Genomic DNA, 20,623 nt, shown 5'->3' on the forward strand with positions numbered 1-20,623 from the left:
CATAGATGACCCAAATAAGAGATATGCCACACAAAATACGACCCGTGAAACAGTCTCACACAAGTTTTTGTAAAAAATAAAAGAGAAAATGATACAAGGTCAATATCCATGCGAACTTCTTTCTATTTATATATTATTTATTTAAATTATAGCAATTCATTTTCCATGTGAACTTGTTACTGTTTATTGTTATTATTATTTATTTGTGAATTTTAAAAACTATATGATCAATGAATCATGTGCATCAATCCGTGGAGCCCGAGACAAAGTTTTTAAGAATGTTGTTCGAAACAACTCATGCCGTGACGAGTATCACCATGTATTGGTGAAGATGAGAGTGCGATTTAATTGGTCGAGTTATAACAAAAAACGAAACTCGTGGTTTGTTAGAGGGCATGTTGGCCGAGAGCGATGGGGCGTTGCTTGACGGATGTGGTTCGAGGCGATCGTTGCTATGGATTTGAGCTTATGTTGGTTGTTATCACACACCATAATGGTTGAAGTTTGATGGGAAAACTAGTGGAGAGGAAATTGTAGTGTTTTTATTCAAGTATTCCTCTCATTGCCTGCAAATTACCATACTGACATGAATGTCAGTTAAATATTTGAACTAGTCTTCCAGTTAGACTAGAAATATTCCAAGAAGAATTAAACTCAATACTCAATGATAATTACAAATAATATACAACATTTATTCATAAAAAACCTATGATCACCAACATATTTCTAATGTCAGATTGAGGTAGAAGAAGATATAAAAGCCAATAATTATCCTGTTAAGCGACCTGTATATGCTCGATTATATTCACTGAGTTAATTTTGGTGGTACACGCTGCTGCATTGTGCATCTCAAATATTTGAACACCATGAATGATAAATATCAAGCGATTCATCTGGACAAGAGCTGTCAAAGTGGCAAATGAGATTTGTTATAATGTAGTCTGTCACATCCCGGTAAGTCATATCAACTTTCTCCATGCCATCAGCGCTCAATTTGTTGGCTATCCTCTGGTTGCCTGCCCAAAACGTCAGAAACTACTATGAGAACTGAATATCATAACACGCCATGCACTCATGCTAAATTTGAGTAAAGCTGATCTCAGACTCGATATAATACTCATACTTTGTTGTTCATTCTAATCCCACTATATCTAGTTTATAACTCCTTACAAAAGGCAACAAATTTGTCATCCTTCAAAAACTATTGATGGAATTATAACAAATTTAAGTACACCTGTCGAAACTTCGTAAAAAAATAGGCTACAATCCGGTTATATAAATATGGACAGGTTTTCCTTCAATTTTGTTATTTATACTTGTGTTCTTTTTAGGAGATACGTATATCAATAGTAAATCATATATTACATCAGATATTGAAAATCACTAAAAGGGAAAAGGGGGTAAAAACAGCTATATTATTTCTGCAAAATGTCTCAACCAGATAGATAGTAGCAGCATGGCCATCTAGGCGTACAAGGAATGATTGCTTCACTTCTCACGAATATTTCCATTCCCTTCAAAATAACAAATAAAATTATCAATTTTATATCTAGTCTCAATTTCCCATGAGAATAAGATGTATGTAAGAATCCCTTGGATAAAATTACTCACTGAATATATTGGTTTTCAGGGTGGATCGTAATGATAATCCCTTCAGTTTTTTATCCCTAGATTGCCTAGTTGATTTTTCTGTGGTTGAAACACGACTGGTGCTTTCTCTGCCTGAAATTTCTGTTTTTTTCTTCAACTTTTCATGGTAAATAGCAGGTGGTGCTAGCCTCAACTGAACTGTGTTTTCAAGCTGAACTAATTTCTGGTCTTTCTGAAGATTATTCAAGAGCTCAAACTGTTGCAACCAAGTTCAGGGATGGCAAAAGTTGATTGAATGAACGTGTAAATAATTATAACAGCAAAAGATTATCGAGCAGAGGTAAAAACATACCCTCGAAGCAGTATGAGAAAAAAATGAGTTCTCAAAGATATCATGTTGATCATGAGGATGCAATGTTTGCGTCCCAGATGCTTGTTGTGCCCTTAATGAGAACTTGCTTACTAAGCCATTATCGTCAAACACAGACTTTCCAATTTCCCCTCGAGTAGATTTCTTCCTAGAACTACAAATAGGACATCCAGCAGAGGTTCCCCTAAATGACTCCTCATTTTCCTCAGGTTCACAGTGTGCATGCATTGCATGACCACAACTGAATACTTGAACGTTAGAATCAGAGTTTTTGGCAAGAAGGGAGTTACAGATACAGCAGACAAAGTTCCGAGGGGCATAACCATGAGAAGCCCCCTTCCTCAGTAAACTCATGGTATAGTATGTATCATCCTGGATCAAACTGTTTGCAATGTCCTATTTAATAGAGAAAACAGTTATAATGGTAATTACCAAAATTTTGTATGAGGACTATATGCTGCCAACAGGTCAAAAGTCAAACAGAAATGACACTGAACATGTAAAAATTACACAGCATAACAATGATGCAATGCAAGATCAATCAAATTTCTATTATACACAGCAATTTTTTGTCAGTCTAGCAAGCTTGTACACAAATTACCACCTCATATGCAAAAGAACCAAAAAAGACCTACAAGTGCAAGGAACGTATCTTACCAGGAAAGAAGCTGCACAATTGTTTTGACTCACAAAAAGTTAACCAAAAACTAAAAAGGAAAAATTACAACTCAGAATGTTCTGCATTGATCTTCAACCAATTAAACAATGCTTAAAGGGTAAATCATCTATGAAATAAAACCAATCACGATTATATTGCATCAGTTGTATGATAAAATACCATCATTATATGTCAAAAACATAAATAAAGCAAAGTATACAAGAAAAAGAAGACCCACCAGAATTCTTCTCTCAAAATCATATGTTCCTAGCATCCCAAGTATTGTAAGTTTAAAATCACCAAATTCCTGATTGCCATTATCAGAAAGAAGCTTCAACATTATCCTTGGAAGCTTAACATAACCAATCATTCCCTCGACAATTTCTTTAATGAATATGGTAAACAATTTCCTCTTTATGTGACTTTTACGAGGCCTGGAGATTTTCCGTTTAGCTTTCCACTCATCTTCATCTTCCACCTGACTGTATGATCCATCAAGAGAATACTTGAGCACTTCTCTCCCCGAATTTATTCTAACATTACTTGAATCTGACAAGAAATCAAAAAACCTGTAACGGAAAAAGATGACAGAATTAGAATTGGTTTAAAAAGAAAAGAAGACCAAAAAGTTAACTACGAGTCAATAATGTATTCATCGTATGTTCAATGCACGCAACTCTAGTCGAAGAACATAAGAAATCTAATTAGATAAGACACCTTTACAAGAAACTATGCCATGCATAGACATTTGTACAACTATCCTTCTAACATATTTGTACAGTAGAAATTAGCATGTTCTATTGGATGTAGCATGCATTTGAAACATGCTGCCCTTATGTAGAGAATAATCGCAGTATCCTCCATGTTTGTTTCAATTGTCCTATAAAATAATAGTAAACTGATGGCGGTTCTTCCAATATAAGTAATCACAGGTGGTCAGGAATCACCACTCAGTAAAGATTTTAAAAAAATGATTAACATCGATGGTGTCCCAGTAAAAAACGTAAATCTGGCAATATCAATATATCAAACTGATGTGACATTTCTTCACAAAATTAAGGGGCAAAAACTAATAAATAAAGTGCTGACTGCATGTCACATTGATGTCTTCGCACCTTCATCAGAAAATGTGGCATATTTAAGGTCAAAGCACTAAACAAATCCAAATTTGGCACGTCATAAATGACAGTACTGTTAAGAATGGCAACACAGGTTAGAACGTCCAGGATAAATCAGGCAGCAGTGATGTTTAATTGCAAGACTACAACTTCATCATCAACAATAGATCTGTGCCTAATGGTAATATTTAAGAGGTCACTTGGTAATATAGAAATATCTAAAGTAACAAACTCAAGTTAAGGTTAAAGTAACAAACTCAAGTTAAGGCTCAGACAATGGAACGGTAACTTGTCAAAATACTTGCACAATTTTTACCGCTGCCCAAATAACTAATTAGTACAGTATATTCAAGACTTAAAGATGTTCCACTGATGTTCAGTTTTCAGCAACAGTAGCCTGATAAGCAATTAGTTTTTTTTACTGTAAACCGGAAAGCAATTAAACTCCTCTACATCAATGACAAATAAAATGACTTGAATCAATCCTTTAAGCCTCATGTAAGAAACAATCATATATATGAGAACAATTCGCTCACGAATCAAGCAACTGAAACCAAAGGTGCTCAGACTCATCAGGTTCCAAGCGGGGACTGTTTCTTTGGCATAATCCAATACAAGAACGCACAAGATCAAATATATCAGCGACCTGCAACAGGAATTTAAGCATTTACAATATTCAGAGAGGAGGCATAAATGAAGAAACTGAATTACATGTTTTAGGTTATAAGCCCTACAGAAGAACCGAAAACAAAAAGACCAGTTAAACAATGGAAAACCATCTCATGATTTCATGCTAGTCCATAATTGCTTGAGCAACCAATATGGGATTATAACATTGAGCGCCAATTGAGAAGTAATGCCACGATGATCCATTTTGAACTGCTTTCACCCACCTATCAGTATTTGGCTCATGCACATTGAACCAGCCTATAAGCCCTGGGCCTTTTTTTAATCTACGTTGATTATCAACAAGAACTCTGATATTAAAGTTAAAAGTCCAAGAAAGTAGAACCGGGAAGTTTTAAGAAAATAACCTTCCCACTAACACAATTTAGATATATAACCTCGATATTTTTAAACCATCTAATGAACATTTCTGCCCTTGTATAATAGATTAAATAAATAGACATTCTAATCCTTAATTTTCCCCTTAAACTTTTCTCTAAAACCAAATTACAGTCATTCCTTCGTTGATCAACCCTTGCCATTTTGCATAACCCAAGCTTTTATAAGGCACTGGCAATAGAAACAACCACCGCTCCCATTTCCGCTAAAGAAGTGCAAGAACTGAGAAAGAAAGAACTGGAAGAGAAACAGTGCCCATTTCAATTTTCACAGGGTTCTTGAATTGGACCGTTGGCACCTCAGTAGCAGTCAACATTGTGCGAACTATCAATGACCAAAACATTAAGAGTGGTTGTGTGATGGTGGGAATCAACCAACTAAGTTGAGAGAAAACCACTGGTAGAGAGCTGCAGGATGAACTCAGTTGAGGTTAAGCAACTGCAGGTCTGAGGACAACAGTGGCTTTACGGTGTTCGCGGTCATGGAATTTTAGACCAATGTTTCCAATTACTGGGGTGTTGCAGTCAAGGATTCCTAGACCAATGTTTCCGATCGCTAGCCGTCAAGTTGGCAATGGAGGATGGTGCAGCGAGGTTGCGATGGAGGGTGGTAGCCGTTTTTAGGGGGAGGGGGTGTGTTTCTAGGTCACCGAGAAAATTAGAAGGCCATCGAATAAGGGTAATTTGGCAAAGTGACGTGGAACATTCAAAATGGAGGTTAATTTTCAAAGAAAAAAATTAGATAAGGTCAAAAATCTAATGAAAATGGATTAACAAAGACGGATGTTATATATCTAATGTCCCGGTAGACCTCCCAAAACAATAATATAATAGAAACAAGAATCCCTAGAACTTATATATCACTCCACAATCGCTTGTCGAATTAACGTGGAACAAGATTACATTGCACATACATCTTTCTTCTTCATAATGGGATTGAGATCATCCAGTTTACTATCAAAGCATCCCTTTTGAATTACAGCATCAAGTTTGACAATTCTGTCACGAAGATTAGAAAGAATAAGCAGAAGAGCACTTCCAACTTCCCCGACCCTTTCTAATAAGAATGAAGCTGCATCAACTATTCCATATTCCTGGCACAATCGCAAACAATTTTCCACTCTATAGCTTTCAGAAGTTTCCAAGAATTTGAGAACAGATTCACGTTCATATTGACATAACAGCTGCAAATGTAATAGGAGAAAATTCAATCGTTACTGCAAAGAGAATAGATAAATAAGAGTTAAGTGACTGATATCTACATTCGCGCCCTGCTAACAAGAGCAAATTTTTATTAAAAAAAAAAAGGTGGAGCAAATTTGAATTGAGGGAAGGGCAAAAAAATTAGGATGGGAGAAATAAATGAACAGAAAAATGGTCTTTGAGGATGACGATCCCCAAGTAAACTTTACAAGCAAAAAGTTCACAAATATATAAATAAAATAAGGTGCAGGCATAGAGGTTTGCTGGCAAATACAGAGTCGGGAGGAAAAAGAAAAGAGGGAGTCAAAGACTTGGGCAAAACCCGTACTTCTTATAACCAAGGTGCCTCAAGGAGTAAAAATATTAGGGACTTACAATCAGGTGCAGAGAGAGACAAACATCTAATCAAGGTAACATGTTCTATTATACATAACATGTTTCATTATTTAAAAAAAAATTATATTCGTGTTTGAATGGCCCGAGGCGCACCACTTTTACATTGACATATGAAGGGGGTTATGATACGACTTGTAACTTTAGATGTATTTTATATATTCAATATGCGGAGAGATGTAAGTTGTAATTTTCGACAATATTATACAAGTTTATCATTCATATTCCTTCCAACTTTTCCAATAAAAGGTGGTTATTGACAACACATCCAGCATACCAAGGTACCACTATGGATTCGGGTAAGTATAGCAGTACTTTATACATCAATAAGGGTAATAATTGTCAACAAATGTTAGGTATAAACAAATAAATAATTTTAAAAAATATGACATTGTTGCTAGAAAGCTTAGAAAACATAAAAAAAATCGTTCAAAGATTTGACCAAGTTATTATTACTTTTAACAACTAAACTACATGAACGCCACAATTTCAGGATATCGCATTAAATTCGTCCATTTTGACTAACTACGACATACTTTAGAAAACACCAGCAAAAAATAATAAATTGTAGCATAATAAACCAATATTATAAATCAACCATAGAAATTTATGGACATCTGCAATCATACGGAATAAATTTTCATAATATGACAACAAACTCCCACAAAAATAACATTAAGAAGAATAAATAGGTTAACAGTATCAATTTTGTATCTTCATCATAAAGAAGAAATACAAGTATAAGAGACAAAAGAAAGACAACAAGCAAGAAAAAAAGAGAGAAGGAGAAGGGAATAAGGAAAAAATGCATGTTTTGTTCACCGAAAGTTGTGACTCGGTGCAATTAGGGAGGAGAATTGTTGAACAACAATAATTATCTATCACTAAAAGAGCGTTTTTTTGTGCTTGTTCCTTTAAGAAAACTAGGAACGACGCTTGTTGTTTTACGAACTATAGTTGTATTGTGCAACTTAGATCTTCTAAACCGCGTAGCAACCCAAACACTATATTTCGATATCTTATTACTCCCAACGACCCCCTCCCATAATTGCACCACCTTGCACTTCAATACTCAGAGAAATCAAACACATGATTTGGCCTTCGAGACCAAATGTATGATCTAGCTAGTAATTGTTTTATCAAAAGCTATAATTTGTGGTAACAAAACAACTCAAATCCTCTTAACGTATATAACAACCCAACGCCATATTTCAATCGTTTTCCAAATACGACAATTATTATCCCCAATAGAAGTTAGACAGAGAAAAAGCATTTTCACCCATACAACATAATAAAAATAAGCAGTATCTTTAGCATAAACTTTTCATTTACTTGCTTTAAGACCGCAATTTTCACCTAACTCCTTGTAACTAGGGGGCATAAAGTACAAATTTTTTCTTCATATGTTGTGTTACCATGACAAATCAAATAAATATGAATTATCTTTCGTCTTCTAAAACCAACAAACGTGTATGAAAGCTAAACTCCAAAGAGCAGAGTGATGGGTTCCTGAAACTTTTACCTCAAAGTACAACTCAGTCATTTCATCAGTAACATGAACTTCATTGTTACGCAGATGATTTAGGGAGTTTGACATTGCAACTAGATAAGCTTCAACATCTATCGACTTCTTATGAGCTCTTCTAGCATTAGGAATATCTGAAACATCAGCCTTTTTTAGACAAGAGAGGTCGAGGGAGCCAGTTGTTTGAATTTCAATAACTGTCTTCAAGTAGAGGAAAAGGCTTTCCTGTTGAGAGTGCAGGTCAGACAAAATTTGTTGAGACTTTCCAGAAAGTTGGTCGGTAATCAGGAAATGTGCTCCTTCTCTGTAAAACATCAAGGGAAAACAACAATCAGAAAATAGAAAAGGAATATCAATCCTTTGTTTTCATCAGTTAAAAATTAAAATAAGAAACTAACTTGAAGCTCTGCCCCTAAAATCATTACCTGCTCAGTTTAATAAGAACTGGAATGCTAGAAATAACAGCTGATTCAAAAGTATCATATTCTTCAGTGCAGAGTAGTTGGAGCATATAATGGATAAAGGAGAATGCATGTATGGGTTCATTAGCTATTTTCATATAACTGTGCAAAGCAGCAACGTATTGATGCCTGGTGGAATGGATATAGCCACAAACCTGTGTAAGAAAGTATGGATTTCATTAAGAGACTAAAATATGCAAAAAGAAACTAGTTTACCTGCTATTTACCCCCATGTAAGGGCATAACATTATTTAGAGAGTTTGGTAAAGGAAAAAGTTAATAAACGAAAAAGGAGATTAATTTCCTTACTGGCCTGGCCCATAACATTTTGTGTTAGTTTAAAAATGTCAGGCAGTCTTAAGGTCATGAGTTAAAATACCTGATGGAACTGAGCCTTCTCACACAAATGTAATAAACCAGAAGGATCCCAATGAGCCTCTGGCAATACTTCTAGTAATGATAACAGCTGTTTTTCATTTATTTTCAAGATTTCAGCGGTCTTCCCCAAGGCAGTATAAGAGATATCGACATCTGACGTCAAGTATTCCAAAATTAGACCAAGGATATCTCTTGAGACCTTTGCTCGCGCAGACATCACATGGTAAGCTATATAATCACACATGTGACCTAAATCTTTCTTTGATGGCCAAATTTGCTTTGAGTGCATATCATCGCAGCAGAGAGGACTTCCTCTTTGAGAATTACTAGCATCAAGTATACCTGCAAGAATATCAACAGTTTTCTGAACCAATATTTGACTTTGACCAGGTTCCTTGCACAAATAGGTTGATTCCTGTGAAGAATCGGTTGATAAAGGAAGTTCATCTTCTGTAAATGCATAATTTAAAACATCTAAAGTCGCCTCAGTATCCAATTGTAACAGATGAAGTATGTTGGCATAGACCCCATTTGCCGGTAAGATTGTAACAGCCCACGTATTTGGAACACTGGAAGTCATCAACAGAGACTGCAGAAGCTCTTCTCTAAGGGAGGGCAGACGTGTAAGAGGAAGGCTTCCACGTCCTACAAAACAGGGGCAGTCTTAACACTCAACTTTTATTTCTGACTTTATTATTAATATTTAAGTACGCCTAGCAAGACATGAAAAATCAATAAATTTAATCAGTGCATCAATTTCAAGAAATGAGAATAGATTAATTAGTTTAGATGCACTTAATTGAGTACAAGCATCATAGGACCTTTGTATAGAAAATATAGAACATAATATGAGAGATAGAGAAAGCTATCTAATTCCCATTTCTCATTCAAAGTATTCAGATTATTGTATACATTTAAATATGCAGAAGATATAGACTTAAATCATAGCAAATCTGGAATTTTATCCTATCATAATCTATATCTAAACAAATTTATTCAAAATAAAGATAAGCTATCGACACTCTCCCTCAAATTGGTGTAAAGATATCTATCATTCCCAACTTGCTAACTTGATCTTCAAATTGTAGTCTTGGAACCCCTTGGTTAGGATATCCGCAACCTGCAACTTAGTTGGAACAAATGGGGTACAAATGACTCCTACCTCAAGTTTCTCCTTTATGAATGAAGTGCTTGTCAACTTCAATGTGCTTGGTTCTATCATGCAGAATTAGGTTATGCACAATGCTAATGGCAGTTTTATTATCACAATATAGCTTCAATGGGTACTTCATGTTCCTTTTTAAATCATCCAACACTTTCTTAAGCCAAAGGGCCTCACATACCCCTTGAGCCAGAGATCTGCAGTGCTTCTATCCACCATGCTTTGTTTTTTTAATCCTCCAGGTTTACCAAATTACCCCATACAAAAGTGCAGTATCCTGAGGTTGACCTTTTGTTTGACATGGAACCTGCCCAATCTGCATCAGTATATACCTCAATTTCTCTTTTTTCACCCTTTTTTAAAGAGCAGACCTTTTCCTGGTGTTCCCTTCAAATATCTGAAGAATCCGATATACAGCTTCTAGGTGTTTTCCACATGGTGAGTTCATAAATTGATTCACCTTGCTCACGCTGAAGGCAATGTCTGGTTGTGTGAGATAAATAGATCAATCTCCCAACTACTCGTTAATACCAGTTTTTATCTACTGGAGTACCATTTGTAATTTCTACTTGATTACCATTTGCCTCTATCGGAGTATCTGACGGCTTGCATCCACCCATCCCAGTTTTCTTTAGAAGATTCAGCACATACTTGCATTGAGAAACCACAATTCCTTTCTTATATCTAGCTTTTCCATCCCAAGAAAGTACCTTAGCTGCCCCAAATCTTTGATTTCAAATTCTTTGGCCAAGTTTTTCTTCAATCTTTTCATTTCCTCGATATCCTCTCCTGTTAATATTATATCATCAATGCACACATTTAATACCAAGATCATATCGTTGGAGGATTTCTTTGTGAACAAGGCGTGATCTGACTGACCCTGACTATATCCTTGACCTTTAACGAATTTTGTGAATCTTTCGAACCAGGCTCTGGGAGATTGTTTGAGTCCGTACAGATATTTTTTCAGCCGAAATATCTTTGACCCAACTGATCGGTAAAACCAGAAGGAGGCTCCATACACACTTCTTCTTCCAACTCGCCATGTAGGAAGGCATTTTTCGCATTGAGTTGATTTCGAAGCCAATCAAGATTCACAGCAATAGATAATATCACTTGGATAGCGTTCAATCTTGCCACTTGAGAGAAAGTCTCGGAATAATCAACTCCGTATGTCTGGGTGAACCCTTTTGGCAACTAAGCGGGCATTAAAACATTCCAATGAGCCATCAAAATTGTATTTTGTAGTAAAAACCCACTTACACCCCACCATAGACTTCCTCTTGGCAGTTCAACCTTGTCCCACGTAGAGTTTTTCTCAAGAGCTCTCATTTCTTCAGAGATTGCTTCCTTCCATTTAGGTATCGTTAGAGCTCCATGTACATTATTTGGAATCCTAACAGAATTTATTTGATAGATAAGCCCAAAAAATGTGGGTGATAAATTTCTATAGGTTACAAATTTGACAAGGGATGAATGGGGTACACGATCGAACACCTTTCCTTTTAGCAATAGGAAGGAAAATCAATGGTATTTGATGGAGTTAGTTTGGGCATACCTTGACTCGAAACATCAAGATCTATTGACATAAGATTGCGTGTCTCTTGATTTGACCCTAGATCCGATTCATGGCTTTGTGGTGGGATATTGTCTCCTTTTTCTTATGCTTTGCCTTTCCTTGTATAAACTAGACCTTTGAACTGCTTCTTATCCATTCCTGTTGTATCAGACGGTGTAACAGACTTATCACGAGTTTCAAATTCAAAAGTCAGGGCTGATTTATTTCGGCACTCATCTTCATTGGACTTAGGTTTTCCATGAAGATGAGTGTCAAAGTACGATTGTCGTTCAAAAAACGTGACATCCATAGAGACAAACATTCGTTGTGACAAAGGATCGAAGCACTTAAACCCCTGTTGATGGATACCCAACAAAAATGCAACGATGAGACTTCGGATCCAGTTTGGATCGGTTGGGGTCATGTTGGTGCACAAAGACTAGACCACCAAAAATTTTGAGGGGAATTTCTGTGAGAAGTCTAGTATTGGGAAACATTTTCCAAATATGCTAACATGAGATTGAAATTTCAAAATACGTTATGGTAAACAATTTATTAAGTAGCAACAGTAAGAATTGCTTCACCCCAAAAATGCTTCGGAACATTAGTTTGAAAACTAATTGCTCGAGCAACTTCCATAAGGTTTTTGTTTTTCCGTTCGGATACTCCGTTTTGTTGTGGAGTATGGGGCAAGATGCTTGATTTACAATCCCCTTGTCTTCAAAAAATCTCTTAGCGAATGATTAACAAATTCCCTATTATCACTTCGAAAAATTTTAATTGCGACTTTAAATTGGTTTTGAACCATGTTGAAAAAGTTCTTGAAAACATAGACAACCTCTGATTTATCTTTTAGAAGAAATGTCCAAGTGATAAGAGTATGATCATCAATAAAAGCGACAAACCAACGTTTTCCAGATAAGGTTATCACCCTAGAAGACCAAACATTACTATGAATCGATGTAATTGGAGTAGACTCTTTGTAAGGTTGAGGTGGAAAACTCGACCTATGATGTTTAGCCAATGCACAAGATTCACGACGAAACAAAGATAGTCTTTTATTAATAAAAAGTTTTGTTAAGAGTTAAAAGAAGAGCAACAACAATTTTTCCTTTTCCATCAATAAAAGCAAATGTACCACTGGGGTACGGATGATTTTAAAGTGTGGTTGGGGGATTCGTCGGGGTTTTTTTCAGTTCGGTCTTTCTACGCTTGTTTTTTCTCAGTTACAGCTTTCCCTATATTTCCGTACCACATAAATATCTGGAAAATACCGATCCCATACAAGGTTCAAGTCTTCTCGTGGATAGTGGCGTTGGGGAAACTCCCAACTTGCGATTTGTTGCAAAATAGGTGATCCAGCTGCGCCTTATGCCCGCAATGTAGTTTATGCCGGAAACATGAAGAGAACCAGGACCATCTTCTGTTACATTGTTCTTTTTCACGTGCTATTTGGACAAGAGTTCTGCAAGAGCTGTGTTTCGAATAGGACCTTTCCAAGAAAGGCCCAGGACTTATTTATCATGGAAGCGTTTTTCACGAACAACAAAAGGAACAATAGCTTCTGGTATTTGGTTGTCCACGACATCTTTTGGTCGCTTTGGTTAGAGAAGAACAGTAGAATATTTACGGATTCGGCAGAGTCTTTGGACGACGTATGGGCAAAGATCAAATTCAGAGTCGCGACTTGGACAACACTGCTGCCAGAGTTTAAACATTTATTTGTTGCGGATTTGGTTAGGGATCGGAAGTTTGTATGCTGCTGATTTAAGCTTAGAGATTTCTTTTCATTTTGTAATCTAGTTCTAAGGATTACTATCCTTTGTAATCCAACTTCATAATTTAATATACCTTAGTTTCGTATCAAAAAAAAAATTTGGAAAAATATATATGAACCTTGATAAATATCTTATCTACGATTTCTTTACTTGACATAGGCTTAAAAAGATGTGAAGGATGAGGCCCATTGGAGGAGGATAAAAAGAGGCGTGGAGAGGCACAATAACGTACAGAGGGAGGAGAGAAGAATAGCATAACAGAAGGAAGAGAAGAAGGAAGTGCAGGACAGAAGGAGGAAGTGAACAGCAACAGTGAGGAAGTGCAGAAGGAAGACAGAAGGCAAAAGCTGGAGGAATTCCTCAACACACAGCAACATCACTGAGAATTCTTTCATTCCCTCTTAACTATGTTTTCTTCATTGAATTTAAACATGGATGTGCACTTTGATTTTGAACTTATGGAGTAGAATTTTATAGACTAATGTCACGATAGGGCCGACACAAATTATTTTTGATGTTTTGAGTTTGATTCAATTCTATTATTTATTTTGTTCATTGATCGATGTCATTTATCACGCGTTCTTTTAATCTGGCCAATAAATAGAATATTTGTTGGTTAATCTAAAACCGGAAGGCGATAGATTAATATTTGCTTCATACATCAATCAACACATGGTTAAACCGACTAGAAATAGTATTCGGTTTCAGTGTGCGACTTTAGGTTGAAAAAATGAAATTTCACAACGATCTAATGCGGTTGAATCTAATTAAATTCAGTTATGAATAATTGGACTGTTAGAATTAATTAGGTTTAGTAATTCGAGAAATCGTTTAATAAATAATTTTGAGAATTCCGTCGTGAATTAAATAATTAATTTAATGAATATGAATTTGACACGTAGATTATAAGTCGCCTTGGTACTGTTGTGCGCTTTAATCGTTTCTAAATAATTTGAATTTTCGTCTAAATTAATAGTTTGGATTATTTTTGCTTTAGTTAATTTATTTAAATTGTTTAATTTATTTTTAATTAATTTATCTCCCTCATTTGAATTTTATTAGCCTAAATTAGGAAAAATAATTCATATTCTAGTATTTAAACATCGATCTCCGTGGGTATGATACCTGGACTCATCTCCAAATACTATTAATTGACCTAGTCCGCTTGCTAGATTTATTCCCATTTTTCTAGTGCAATCCGCACTGCTTTCCCATTCTTCAACCTCAAGGAGATCGAGTTCTTGCCAAATAGACAACAACTCAGTATAGTAAGAGGTGACATCCCGATGGCTCTCTTGTACCCGCCAAATACGGGTATTCAATTCATACAATTGTGCGTGGTTTTCCATGTCTGAATATGTCTCTCTAACCGCCTCCCAGACATCGTGGACTGTAGGAAGAAACATAAATGGTTTATCAATGACAGGCTCCATCGAGTTAACAAGCCAGACAGTGACTAGGGAATTTTTGAACTTCTAGTGCTTGTATTTTGAATCTTTGGAGGCGAGCGCCTTGACCTCACCATTTGGATAGCCCAATTTGCCCTTCCTATCAATGACAAGGCGGACCGATTGAGCCCACTCAAGGTAATTCCTGCCATTGAGTTTATGGATTGTAAGTTGAAGGGAATTATCAGACAAAGCCATGCTTGAGGATGAAAATGAGTTGCCGCGGGAAACTGTAGAAGAACTGCCACCACTGCCACTGGTGGTGGATCTAGTGTTGCCAGATCCACTTCCAACCATCGCAACCTTAAAATTCATGATCGACCTTCACTCATACCATATAGAAAATATAGAACATAGTATGAGAGATAGAGAAAGCTATGTAAGTCTCATTTCACGTTCAAAGTATTGAGATTACTGTAAACATTTAAATAGACAGAAAAGATAGACTTAAATTTTAACGAATCTAGAATTTTATCCTATCATAATCTATATCTAAAAAGATTTATTCAAAATAAAGATAAGCTTATCAGTACTTTATTTTTCATCGACGGCTTTTCCTTTGTCATTTTATTTCCATTTTTTCAATAAAAGGTTTATCATTTTATATCCACTTAAATCGTCTTTGATCCCCTAAAATTCTATATTACGAACTCAATTAGCTGAAAAATCCTTCCCACCAAGGTTCAAATGAATAAAGGCCACAAAGCATAAGTTTGAAACCAAACCTGGAGGAAAAGCAAGACCCCGAAAGCAATATTTTAGGTAAACAAGCATCATGTACCTGCTTCCACGGGCTACACGTGAATGTCGAGACAAAGTATAACAAGGGAAGAAATGCAGAAAGTAGTTTTCACTGAAAAGCCTTAGATTTTTGGATGACAAAATTTTCTTCCAAACGATACATAAACAATGGGTGCAATACAGTTACAAATTGAAGCAAATTACCCGAGTGAAGCAGCATCTTCTAATCTGCTATTTTGTAAAACAATCAGGAACTCCTCGAGAGGGGTCGTAAAATCATCTAAACCTTTGTTAAACAAATATATCAATGCATGATGCAATCGATGTTCCCTGCATAGGCGGACAACCTACAGTACAATGATAAGATAACCAGCAGAGGAAAAGGACAAAATCAATTAAAATATTCAACCAAACGAAATATTAGAACAGAAATCGGTACCATGATTTCCTACTAGAAGATGTTGAGATACATTTGTCACTTTGTAAAACAAACAAGCAACGGCATATGTGAAATAACTATATAATATTACCTGATTAAAATCCAAAGACAACATGTCCATGTGGAGTACACACTGTTCAATCCTCTGCAACCAACCTCTCTCGCAATAATGCTCCACCAAAGCTTGCATGATCTTAAAAGCATTCCAATTATCAAATATACAAAAATATTAGCTGATTAGTGAGTATATGAAAGACTACGAAGGTAACTGACATACGAAGAAATAAAGATACCGCAGGTGGAAGAGATCCCAGCATATCTTTCAAAATATAAGGTTCCAAAAGCTCCAGAAAAATCTCTAAAGGAACAAAAAACAGTATTAAACAATGAAATTCAAACACCAACACTCAGTTGAAATTTACTAAGATGCAGTCCATAAAAACAAGTTAACCCATAGTGGCAACGTCATTGTAACTACTTAAGAACCCATAGTTCATGTTACCTAATTAAATAGTTGAGATAAAATAAAAGAAAAATGATTAGGAACCTTTAGCATTCGCTTCTTCAAATTTTGAAAGAATATCATCAAAGAGGATGTCAGTTCTCCTAATATGGACACAAAATTCAACTGCAACACCACCGACACGTGTGTACTGCTCCTTTATCTCATCTGGATCCATAAGTACATCTTGGTTGCCACATATTACCAATAAATAAGAAAATACTCCGTTAACATATGACTGAATTAACTCCACCAAGAAGGGCATGATACAGATTTGTATGTCATTCAAATTTTTAGGAAGGTCTATGGCACCATGCGTTTGACCATCATAAAATGTCATGGCCATGTTTAAGGCACCCATCCAGTCACCCGATTTTTGCAGAACTTCAATCCGTTCCTTCCAGGAAAGAAGGCGGGAAACAACAAGATGCTCTGGTCCAAGAATGTATAAAGTAGCTCCCCTTATGGCAACACTGTTATGATAAGCCTTCTCAGGATTCCCAAAAGCATTTGTAAAATATATATGATATGATATCAAATCATCCCATTGAAACCCATCAACATAAAAGCTTGTATGGTGAATCTCATTTCCATCACTTGCAAACAAATAGATTTGAGCTGCAAAAGTGAGAACGACCAACATCTGAACAAATGCAAAACACACTTATATTATCACCCCCAGGACATCACACAATTAGGCTCAACATTTGAAATGAAAAAGAAAAAAAAAATGCCAGAGAACTAGGATCATTGTTGAAGTACTAGCATCTCAAGTAAATAGAGCATGGGTAGGAGAAAGTTCTGAAAGGGAGAGCATGAAAATTGAAATTCAAAGTGTGAGAAACAAGTAAAATTGTAAAGAAAATCATTAACAACTACTCTATTTAGCCCAACATTTCGAATACTGTTTTTTAGCTAAATCGTGTGGGTTTTACTACAATCACTGTTGGTCATCTTTTTAGTTGAATGACAGGTGAAAATCAGAGGAAATTTTGAAGAAACTTACATTGAGAGGATAGAGAACAATAGTACTTAACAGGCATCTAGTATGATGAAAGATTAAAAATGTCATAAAACACAAACCTGATCATCCAACCATGCCAGACCTATTGCTGGACTTTCAAGGTCCCACTTCTTGACTGTCTTTAACTCGGACTTCACCAGCTTAGCGACTTGAATTTTCTGATCCCAAGCAATTGCAAGCAGTAAAGCTTTATCTAATGCTTCCACATGGGTATTTTCTGAGAAGAAAGATTGAAACAAACAAATATTCCGGCTGAAAGTTCTGCAACAAGAAAAGCTGAAAAATATGAACACTTTATCCATGCATACCGGATGAAGAACCAGGAGACTGTGACATACATTTCAGTGCGGCATATGGCATGGCACCCTCCTTGACACCATCAGGTTTAGGAATTTGAGCATAGACTTTCACACTGGGACTGACTTTTGCCTGTCAAGATATGATATCACAAGATACAAATTACAATAAGTTTAAACAAGCCTAAATTCACAACAACATTAGGTACAGTGATTATTGCAGTCCTCCATAAGAATCCCATACCACCAGAGCAGATTGATGCGTGACAAACATGACAACACCTTCATCGTCTATGCCTCCAGCGGTGCTGCCACCACTATTAGTAGAAGCAGAACTGCTACCCTGAGACGAGGCCATTGCACCTCCATGGCCTTCACCATATAGCAATGGAGAAGCACACAGTACTTTGCTAGTTGTTTCATCAAACAGTTTCTGTGTCAAACAATTAAGTTAATAAGTTAGCGGAAGTGGACATAACCTACCACAAAGTTCCTAATCAAGTATAGATCTCTACCACTGATTTGGTGTATGATATCACATTAACCCATGGAACCACTGAAAACCGAATCAACTTGACCACACCCTTGCTGTCACCACTAACTACATGAAATTGTCGTGTAACTTGAGAATCCGGCCCCAGATATAACAAGTGTACTACTGGCGCTCTATGTTCCATTACGACTTTGAGTGCAGAGGCCTTTTGCACATCCCAAATAGTGTAATGGCCATCGCCATATCCTGCAAAGAGCAAGTCTCCGTTCTGATTAAAGCACATTGCAGTCACAGAGACAAGAGATCTATCATCTTGTAACCCAAGCAATGTCATCTGAAATCATACATACTTTCACCATTCAGTAGGAAATATAAGTCGATTTAGTATTAATACGCGAACCCAATTTATTATACAGCTGTGTTTATGTGCAAGTTCAATAGATATAACCATATATTGGTGTGCTAAACTAAATAATGAATCAACTCCTTTTCTAGTAAACTAGGTGTTAAGGCTCAAACCAGTGATGAAAACAAGCAGCCAAATCAGGAGTACTCTGGACCTTTTCATTCATGTTGTCAACGTGATGGGCATTATATTTGCTGGGCACAACAAAAATCGTTCCTTTTGACATTCCTACTGCAATATAGTTGACATGTACTGCCACAACTTGAGGTGATCCATGATCACGCCGGAAATATGGAGATGATATCATCCGGCTAACAGCATTGTCAGCATTAACATCAAAATAGCCCAACACAACAGAGCCTTTTGTTACACCCTCAAGTCTCATTGGTTGCGCAGCTACACCTTCTTCATAGTGCAAACCTGTATACGCTTGCTTCTTCTCAATTTCTTCGGCCAAATCAAGTGGCTTTATGGAAGAATGAGAGTTCTTCAGTAACTCTCCACCATTCCTCTCAACGTCCTGTGGAGACAGTAAATCCGAAACATCACTTGGTGAACTAGCATAATCGCGGTCCCCATGTTCAGAAACTACTTCGCTGAAATCACTTGATTTTACTCCTCTAGTCTTGTATTCATCACCGTATGGCATATTTAAATCCACAAAAATGGACAGGTGTTGGGCTGTCACGTCATCTTCACCAGTTATATCAGAGGGAAAGACTTCAGCAGTTACCTCGCATTCTTCATCCAAAACTGATTCTTTTTCATTTTCAACAGGGGGAGCATTCAGGGTTTCAAACTTCAGAGTGGCACATGCTTCCTCCTCGTTTGCAATCCGATGTACTTCATCCATATCACCCACCTCCGCTAAAGTCTTCAGGTTGGTTAAAAGCTCAGCCTCATTGACACCCTGTCCAGAAGAATGTCCTCCACCAGCATCAGCTTTTACCGAGATTGAATCAAGTTCAGAAGATCGAAGTTCCTCCAATCCAACGTCTTCTGCTTCCTGAGACTCGGAAAAGCCTAATCCCTCTAGATCATTCCCAGCGTCAGACCAATTCTGAGTGCCGCCCGAAGCCACAGATGACTGTGATAGTAACAATTCATCACCGACAGCAGCCATTGCGGAAGTATCAGAAACCACACTCCGCATAGCACCGGTGGTAGCTCTCATCGACTTGATGGCCACCGCGTGCGGCGTGGGAAATGAGCGAGAGGCAGCTGCGGCAGCCTCCAGAGCAGCTCCAGGTTTGGAATTAGATTTTATCAGCCCACCACCAAACAAATGTGGCAAAACCCTACCCATGTACTTGGTTGTATAGGTATCGCCACTAGCACCAGAAGCCGAATAATTAAAAGTAGACACATTTGAATCCCTATGTTGTGATTGTTCTTGCCGGCGGGGGAAGTAATCATCGTTGCGGGGTGAAGCTGGTGGAGACGGAGAGGAGTGATTGAGCAGGATTTCATCGACAGTAACCAAGTGACGATCAGCTTCAGTTGCAGCAGAGTCATCTTCTTCATCATCATCGTGCGATTGAAGAAGCAAATCTAGATCAGTATCAGATGATTGTTCCATCATTTTGTCGAAGTTTAAGATCAAAATCCACAGGAAAACAAATTTCCAATCATGTGCGAATTTTGCGAGTCAGGCCGGGGTTGGCTTTTGGAGTACGGTGGTCAGATGTAAATGCTACTGCGCGGAGAGATATATAATTAAGTTTAATTGGAGAAAATTATGTTTATGTCGGTTTTCTTATAATTCGTATTTATAATAAATTAGTTAACTTCGGTTCGGTTCGGTTCGGTTCGGTTTGCTTTGGTTTCATATTATAATAAATTGGGCAAAAACTTATGAGAGATGGTCTTACGGGCCGTATTTTGTGAGACAGATCTCTTATTTGGTTCATCCATGAAAATGTATTACTTTTTATGCTAAGAGTATTATTTTTTATTGTGAATATCGGTAAGGTTGACTCGTAGATTTACCAGGAAAACTGTTGCAAAACATATTTC

At 36.8% G+C, this 20,623-nt stretch overlaps 1 protein-coding gene across 1 annotated transcript; it reads right to left on the bottom strand.

Moving 5' to 3' along the window:
• Positions 1-634: 634 nt before the first annotated feature.
• On the bottom strand, positions 635-20,316 carry LOC142524290 (uncharacterized). The gene is made up of 20 exons (XM_075628197.1): positions 18,762-20,316; positions 18,224-18,535; positions 17,953-18,141; positions 17,721-17,841; positions 17,472-17,629; positions 16,434-17,031; positions 16,180-16,244; positions 15,978-16,079; positions 15,652-15,794; positions 15,432-15,487; positions 8,762-9,405; positions 8,347-8,537; positions 7,919-8,225; positions 5,715-5,984; positions 4,273-4,382; positions 2,857-3,187; positions 1,943-2,356; positions 1,612-1,846; positions 1,439-1,514; positions 635-1,016 (listed from the first exon to the last, which is right to left on the bottom strand). Exons 1-19 carry the CDS (start codon positions 20,187-20,189, stop codon positions 1,489-1,491), a joined length of 5,700 nt encoding a protein of 1,899 aa, XP_075484312.1. The 5' UTR covers positions 20,190-20,316; the 3' UTR covers positions 635-1,016; positions 1,439-1,488.
• Between the last annotated feature and the right edge of the window lie 307 nt (positions 20,317-20,623).

This window comes from Primulina tabacum, chromosome 14 (genome assembly GCF_025594145.1).
Source record: "Primulina tabacum isolate GXHZ01 chromosome 14, ASM2559414v2, whole genome shotgun sequence".
NCBI lineage: Eukaryota > Viridiplantae > Streptophyta > Magnoliopsida > Lamiales > Gesneriaceae > Primulina > Primulina tabacum.